This window comes from Monoraphidium neglectum (genome assembly GCF_000611645.1).
Source record: "Monoraphidium neglectum strain SAG 48.87 unplaced genomic scaffold scaffold02091, whole genome shotgun sequence".
Taxonomy (NCBI): domain Eukaryota; kingdom Viridiplantae; phylum Chlorophyta; class Chlorophyceae; order Sphaeropleales; family Selenastraceae; genus Monoraphidium; species Monoraphidium neglectum.
Window position 1 is genome coordinate 3,645 of NW_014011537.1, and position 7,768 is coordinate 11,412.

Consider the following 7,768-nt stretch of genomic DNA (forward strand, 5'->3'; position numbering starts at 1 on the left):
TCGCATGCATGTGCCCACCCTGCCGGACAATGACATGTGTGCATGTGCGTCGTAATGTTGGCAACTGAAAACAGGGCCAGGGGAGGGAGGCGACATGTTACAGGGGTGAAAGGATTTACAGTGGGGCCGGGCTTACAACTATCGACCAGCAGTCACCCAGTCGGCAGTCAACTGTCAGCAGCCAACGCGTCACTTGGTCAAAAGTGTCCGTGGTCACTAGGCACTAGCTGGTCACACCCGCTGGTCACTGGACGGCCGCCCCCTCTTTATCCTTGAGGCGCTTCATCTTTTTGATGACATCAGTGGCCAGGTTGAAGATGCCCTGCGTCGGCTGCTCGCACGTCGCGCACTTGCCAGTCTTGGCGTTGTGCCTGTCAAGGGGGGCGAGGGAGAGGTCGAGGGCCGGATCAGGTGAGGTTTGTGATTAGGAGCCAAGGCGAGGGTTGAGGGGCTAAGGGCGGTGAACTTTGGGGCGCAAAAGGGCATGATGGGTGGCCATGACGCAATTGCAGCCGGGGGGAAGAGGGAAGCCAGGCGCGGCCGAGCCGGCCCCGTCAGTCGGCCTGCTAATGCAACGACCGCGCACATGAGACACACCAGAAACGACACGCCTGGCGCCCCCATCAGCCCCGATGAAAACACGGGCCGCCGTGGTCGTGCATTCACAACCGCGGCGTGAATTGACACTCTACGCCGCCCTTGCGCTCACTTGAGGGCGCAGCTCTCGCAGAAGTAGTGCTTGCACTTGGTCACCACGGGGTCGCTCTTGCACTCCCCCCACGGCTTCCTGCATATGTAGCACGCAAAGGGCAGCTCGTCGTCCTCCTCTTCCTCGCCGTGGCCGCCGCCGCCCTCCCCCTCCTCGCCGTCCTCGCCGGCCCAGCCTTTAGTAAGGGCCTCCTGCCGCCGCTTCTGCTCCTCCTCCCACTCCTGAGGGCAGTGGCAAAGCAAAGGGGGGGGGACACAGGGGATGGGCCGCGCGACGGTCAGCTCTCTAGAGGTAGCTTTGCAGGTTACACAGCAAACACAGACCAGGTGCCCACAACACCCACCAAGGGCTGGTGAAACTGACACCCTCAGAGGGCTCCCTAACCCAGCTGTCGGTTGAAAGTGTTGCGACCATCGCAACAACACACCCTCACAGAAATGGCCTCCCCCAACACGTAGAATGCTGGCCTGGCCGATGCCGCGATTGCGCGGTCTTCTCTCTGATACCCACATACGCAACAACACACCCACGCATCCACGCATGCACACAAACACGCACGCACATACACACAGGCACACAAACACGCACGCACACACACACAGGCACACACACACACACACACGCAAACTTTCAGGGCCCTTACCCTCTCCAGCTCCCAGCCGCTCTTGTAGTCCCCCCTGTCGTGCATGAACTTGCACGCATCGCCATAGCTGCAGAATCCCGTCTCTTTGTAATCCTTACAAAGGTCCGGTTGGTAGTCAAACCGCGCAGACACCCGTACGTACGCGCTCGCGCGCAGCGGGCCATGCGCGCCGGCGCCCTTCTCGGACCCGACCTGCGTGGTGTGCCGTCGGTGGGGGCCGGCCGGCCGGGCGGCGGGGCGCGACGGATGAGGTCATTGGGAGAGGGGCAGGCGGGCACCGAGGGCGGCGACCTCCCTCCGCATGGCTGGCGGCCGCGTGGCCCCTGCGACGAAATGACCATCACAGCGGGCCCCCGCCGCAATAACGACAACAAAAGCCTGCACAGGTCAGCCCTCGGGGCAGAAAAAACGGACCAAACGCGCCCCCGCGCCGCGCACCGTCTGCTCCCGCCTGAAGCCTGCCCTGTAGTCGGTGTAACCCGTCATCCCCTTGTACGTGCCGTCACCCTGCCCGCCGCCCTCGGCCCCCTGCTGCAACACGCGCTCCCGCCGCGCCCTGCAGCGGAGGGGGTTTGAGGGGCGCGCGTGCGGGCGCGGTTATCAAGGGAGCGCTGCGCCGGCGCGGCGGCAGGGGTGCGACGCGCGTGGTCCCGCCGCCACTGGGGCTGGTGCGCATGCGCATGCGAACTAGCTGCAAGCATGCCATGCATCCTGCGCAGCAGCCACGAGCGCGAGAGGAACAGACACAAAGGCTAGAGCCCCCATGCATGCAGCTGCCCCACGGCGCGCGCGCCTCTCAAGACTGCATGGCCAGCATGCCCCATGCGCTGCCAACGAGCTGCCGCCTGCACCCCCTTCGCCTGTGCCCCTGCGCACGCCGCCCCTCAACACAAGCGCACACCTGGCATCCCGATCAAACTCGGTCTCAGTCTCCAGTATCCGCGTCGCGCCGCTGTCCCCGCCGATCGGGAGCGCCTGGCTGCTGGCATATGTGACCACCACGTCCTCTTTGGATTCTTTCTTAGTGCTGAACGCCAAGGGGTCCCCCTTTGTCTGCTTCGCCTTTCGCACGACCTCTGTTTCGTCGTCCTCGCCGCCGCCGCCGCCCGTGGCGCCGCCTTCGTCCGCGGCGCGCTTGCGCAGGTTGCCGCGGTTCTTCCGCTGCTTGAAGCCGCCGGCGGCCGGGGGCGGCATCGACGCGGCGGCGCCTGCTGTGCTTGCTGGTGCTGCATCGGCGTCGCCGCCGCCAGCTGCTGGGACTGTTGTTTGCTCAGCGCCGTACATCAGCAGCTTATTGGTCTCAAGCACGTCTGTGTAGATGCTTTGCTGTTTGCAGGCTTGTTTGTGATTGTCAGCGGTGATCTGTGGGAGTGGGGATACAGCATGAAACAATCACAAACTAAAACAGGTGATTAGATCGATGTATGTTCACGCAGGACGTATCGGTATCATCCAGCACGGTAATTGAGTAACTGCGTCGGCAGGTGACGTGGTGCTGGAGTGATGAGACAGTTACAGGAGCACTTTGGTTCTACGAAGCGAAGAGGCTGGATTAGCTCACGCTTTGATACGTGTTCCCAGTGGTTGCTTGCGGCTGACTAGATCAACGCTTGTCGGCACCGATCGAATACTCCAGGCACTTAGTTGGTCCATGCTTGTCGCGACTTGGACGATGAAGCCATCGGGATTCTGACACTGCCGTTCAGGCCCGCGCCTTGGCTGGTTGCCGGTAGCACGCCTGAAGCTCCAGCTTGCTGCCGCTGCTGCAGCACCTTCCAAACACAGGCAGCCGACCAGCCAGCCAGTCCGCTGAACCCGCTGCAGCAGCGCCCAAGGCGGGTGGAGTGAGGCATGCGAGACCCCGCCACATGAACAGCAGGCGAAATGGTGCTGGATCTAGAGAGGTTCCGCCTGAGGGGCGCGCCCCCATATGACCTGTCTGATGTGTATTTGGTGCCTGATTACGTGAGCCCCCTGGAGGAGCAGTCCCTGGCCCGCCAGATCTCCGCGTCGCAGCAGGCCTGGGTGCAGGTGCGCCTCGGTCGGTTGGCGGCGGGACCGAAGCGAGGGGCGACCGGCGACGGCTCAGGGGACGCCTTGCGAAAGCGCTCCGCATGGCGCACCGCACACGCGCGCAGGAAGCAGTGATAATGACCTGTTCATATTAGGGCTTCCAGCAGTCCGCCGTGAAGACTGCCGCCGCTCTACTGAGAAAGCACACACACACAAACCGCACCCAACTGAACCCAACCGTAACACAACTGAATCCTACCGAACGACCAAACCCACTTGCACACAATCAAATGCATTTGAACGCGAATTGCCGCGTGGCCGCACAGCTCTCTGGGCGACGCCTTCAGAACCACGGCGGCGTCGTGCACTCCAAGGGCTTCCTTTTGCCGGCCCCGATGCCCTCCTGGCTGTCGCCGCTGGCCGGGCGCGTCACCGGCGACGTGGCGCCGCTGGGGGCGGCCGGGGGCGCGAACCACGTCCTCATCAATTCGTACCGCCCGGGGGAGGGCATATTGGTGCGCGGCTGGGCTGGGCCCCGCAGAACGGCTGGCGGTCGGGATGCCTCGTTTGAGCAGCGACCCGTAACGCAGGACGGGTCGGCTGCTGCATGCGAGCGCGTGTGCCTCTCTGTGCGACGCCGGCGGCCAGGCCTGTGCACCACGCGCCGCCCGTCAAACGCGCGGCCGTGCTGGACCCCTTGGTCCCTGCTCCTGTTCCGGCCCCTGGTGTCGCTCAAACCTTTGGCCCCCCCTTTGCGCGCTGATGCCCCCTGCAGCCGCACAGCGACGGGCCCCTGTACGCCCCTGTGGTGTGCATCCTATCGCTGGGGTCGCCCTGCGTCATCCGTTTCTGGGAGAAGAGAGAGGAGGGTGAGCGGGCGCGGGGGGAAAACGAAAAGTGGGGAGGGGGGAAGGCAGGGACGCACGTGGCTTTGAGTTGAAGTAGGTGTTGAAGGACCCTTTTTGGAGGGTGCAGTGTGCATCTTTTGGCCGCCAGGAGAAGCATTGGAAAGGAGGCGCGAGGCCGTGTCGTCGCGGCGGCCGCTTTCGGTCGCGTCGCTGATTGCGGTGGCTCGCTTCGCCTGAGACGCGTCTCCTCGCCGCCCCCAGCCGCCGCCTTCCCCGCGCCCCTGCGCTCGCCCGCGCAGGCGGCGCCGGGGGCCTGCCGCCGCGCTCGTCTGTGGCCCTGCCGCCGCGCAGCCTGCTGGTATTCGCGGGGGATGCGTATGAGAAGTGTCTGCACGGCATTGAGGAGGTCACTGAAGAGCGGCTGGACCACAGTGTAATCAACAGGAGAAGCTGCCTAGCAGCTGCCTGCCTGCGGGCTGTTGACCCCACGGCGGCCGCGCTAAGCGGCAGCAGTGGCATCAGTGGCGACCGGGGCAGCAGTGCAGCCGCGTTGGGGCAGCCTGCGGGCCCCTGCGGCTGCGGCGGCGGCGCGGGCTGCAGCGATCAGGTGCGCGCGGCTGTGGCGGTGGCGGCTGATGCAGTAGCGGCAACGCCAGCGGCGTCGGCGGAGGCGGCGGGGCTGGCAGAGGGCCTCCAGGCAGGGGCGACCGGGGGCAACGGGCAGCAAACCTCGGAGTACGTGCTGCCTCGGACTGGGGAGAGGTTTTCCTTGACTATTCGGCGGGTGCTGAAAGTGCACCGGGGACTGCGGCTACCAGGTGCCAAGTAATTGATTATGGTGCTGCAGGCACTGCTGATTGCTTGTGCTGACAGCCCTTCAAGCAAAACAACATGATACCACATGTGGCGCTGCCGTCCAGCAGGTGTCATCGGCCTGCGGCTGCCCTGCATGACTGCGGCAAGTGGCAGTGCTGCCGCAGCTGTGACGCACTGAGGTGCTGGGTGATTGCGCGCCCTGGCGGATTCCACACGCCTGGTTACGGTTCTAGTTTGCACATGCAACTGGGGGGGGGGGGGCGGCCTTGTAGGGGTAGGGAATGCTGCCGATTTGCATGCCACGTTATTTCGCGCCCGATGCTGCCCGTGCCGCTGCGGGCTACTGTATCGCGCATCACTTCTTGTACAGCGCAGCGGGGCACGCTGCGTTGTGGGTGGAATCTCTCCAGACAAGTACCATGGTAAGGCGTTGTGCCGAAGTGCCTTAGCTGCATGCTTGGCGATGCACAGTCTGTGGTCGCCCTGATCTTAGGTGTGAAGGTTACAGGGTATATGTCATACAACATTTCTCAAATCAATGTTGTGTTGATCACATCACACACAATCAAACGAGAAGGAATTATTGCTGATCTGATAATCTTTCACGGCAGCAGCTTCGTCTGGCTTCAGCAGGGCGCTCCTGCATGCCAGGCACCATACTGAAATCGCCTCTGGCGCAGTAGCGCCATGACGAAGCCGCAGGAACGCACCAAGGTGGTGGTGCGCAACCTGCCACCTGCACTCACGGAGGAGGCGCTCCGTGCTGTGGTAGATAAGATAGTCGGCGGCCGCTACGGCTGGAGCGCATACTACCCCGGGAAAGTCAGGTGCGGCGCAGAGAGGATTCCTGCGCAGGCATGGGGCGTGGCCGGGCGGCAGCTCCCTCGCGCTGGTGACCAGTGGACAGGCAGCGGCTGTGCAGTCGACGGGCATCGCATGGTGTGCCAGCACTGCCGCCACCCGCCAGACTGCCCCCCAAACCTGCAGCCCCGGCCCCGCGCGTCCGCCTGCCCGCCGCAGCCTCCGCCGCACGCTGCACTCGCGCGCCTACTTTGACTTCCTGACACCCGATGACGTCATCGAGTTCAAAACGCGGTTCGACGGCCATGTCTTTGTCAGCACGAAGGGCACTCAGTACAGGTTTGCAGCACAGGGACGACATGGTGGAGCGGCGAGCGCGGGGCATTGCGGCGCCTGCATAATGCAGGGCGCCGCAAGCCCGTGCCGCAAGTCGATCCAATTCTAGTTGCCAGTGTTTTTTGAAGGCTGGCCGGTGACTGTTGTGTCACGCACCTCGAGCGTCTCCCCCAACAACGACCCCGCGTGCCGCCACTCGCCGGTGCATGCACACCGGGCAAGGCCCAACCGACTCCCCCCTCCCCGCTGCCCCGCTCAGGTGCACTGTGGAGTACGCGCCCTCACAGCGGGTGCCCAAGCCGCCCACCAAGAAGGCGCCAATGGAGGGCACCATTGAGAAGGGTGAGGAGGCGACACAGCAGCAGACGCAGGCGGCCGCAGCCCGCTCCCACGCCTGCATCCCGACGGGAAACAAGGCACACGGCGGCGCGCGCCGCCGGCCGGCCGTCGGGGCCTAATGTCTCGGAGCGGCCGCGGCGGCAGCGCAGCAGCGCAGGGCATGCGCGCGCGCCTCCGGGGCGCGCCTGGTCGCCTCCCGCAACTGCCGCCGCCTCACTCGCCCCCCTCTGAGCAGACCGGGATTACATTGCTTTTTGTGAGGCCCTCGAATCCGGCGGCCAGTCTCTGCCGAGCGCGGTGGCTCAGCTGGAGTCACGAGAAGCGGAGGCGCGATTCTCATCCGCGGCCGGCGACAGCAGCAGCAGCGGCGGCGGCGGCGCCGGGACGGCAGTGGTCGTGACGCCGCTCATGGCTTTTCTGAGGGCAAGGTATGAGTCAGGGGGCCGTGGCGGCGGCGGGCGCGGCGGCGGCCGCGGGGGCGGCCGGCGTGTCGCGGCTGGGCGCGGCGCAGGCACGAGTTTAGCATCAGGCGGCCTCGAAGCAATATCAGAAGCGGCGGCGCCAGCGGCTTCGGCAACGAAGGGTAGGTATGTTATCGCACCACCGGCGGCCGCGCCCCAGCCGGCCAAGGGCAAGAAGGCGGCCGCACGAGGGGCCGGCGGTGAGATCGACGATGCGGCGGCCGGCGCGGCGGAGGCGGCGGCGGCGGCGGCGCTGCGGCAGCCTGCGAAGGGCGGCAGAAGCGCCCGCCCGGCGACGGTGGCGCCGGCGGCGGCAGCAGCGGGGGCGCCGGGATCAGACGGCAGCAAAGGCAGCGGGGTTGGCACCAGCAGCAGCAATCCCAAGGGCAAGATTGATAAGGAGGTGGGGACGGCGCCGCTGCCAAGCGGAGGGGCCCAACCCGCCAAGAGTGGCGCCCCTTCGAAGGCCTCCAAAGCAGCAACGGCGGCGGCGGCGGGGGCGGCGGTGACTGCAGCAGCGGGCGCGGGCGGCGGCGGCTCGGACGGACGGAAGGCGGCAGCTGCCGCGAGCGCACCCGCCGGCGCGGCAGCGGCGGCGCCGGCGGCGCCCAAGCGCTTGATACAGCGAGCCAAGCCGGCGGCAACGGCGGCGGACGCGGCGCAGCCGGACGGGGGTGCCTTGATAGCCCCAGCGGCGGCAGCAGGCGCTAGCGGTGGCGCGGCGGCTCTTGCAGCAGGGGCGCTGGCGGCGGAAGCGGTGGCAGAGGAGCGGGCAGCCCAGCCTGCAAGAGCAGCCAAGGTC

The 7,768-nt window shown here is 66.0% G+C and overlaps 3 protein-coding genes across 3 annotated transcripts; 2 read left to right on the top strand and 1 right to left on the bottom strand.

Moving 5' to 3' along the window:
• Positions 1-244: 244 nt before the first annotated feature.
• MNEG_9856 (RING finger protein) lies at positions 245-2,636 on the bottom strand (the record flags this gene model as incomplete). Its single annotated transcript, XM_014041670.1, has 5 exons — positions 245-371; positions 710-930; positions 1,353-1,544; positions 1,791-1,908; positions 2,254-2,636. The coding sequence occupies 5 exons, from the start codon at positions 2,634-2,636 to the stop codon at positions 245-247; spliced, it is 1,041 nt and encodes a 346-aa protein (XP_013897124.1).
• A 600-nt stretch (positions 2,637-3,236) lies between these two features.
• On the top strand, positions 3,237-5,042 carry MNEG_9857 (putative alkB, alkylation repair; the record flags this gene model as incomplete). The annotated part of the gene is made up of 4 exons (XM_014041671.1): positions 3,237-3,383; positions 3,713-3,880; positions 4,141-4,234; positions 4,513-5,042. 4 exons carry the CDS (start codon positions 3,237-3,239, stop codon positions 5,040-5,042), a joined length of 939 nt encoding a protein of 312 aa, XP_013897125.1.
• A 674-nt stretch (positions 5,043-5,716) lies between these two features.
• MNEG_9858 (hypothetical protein) lies at positions 5,717-6,612 on the top strand (the record flags this gene model as incomplete). Its single annotated transcript, XM_014041672.1, has 3 exons — positions 5,717-5,856; positions 6,050-6,169; positions 6,426-6,612. Coding segments are annotated over 3 exons (447 nt in total), but the record flags the coding sequence as incomplete, so codon positions are not given.
• Positions 6,613-7,768: the final 1,156 nt, after the last annotated feature.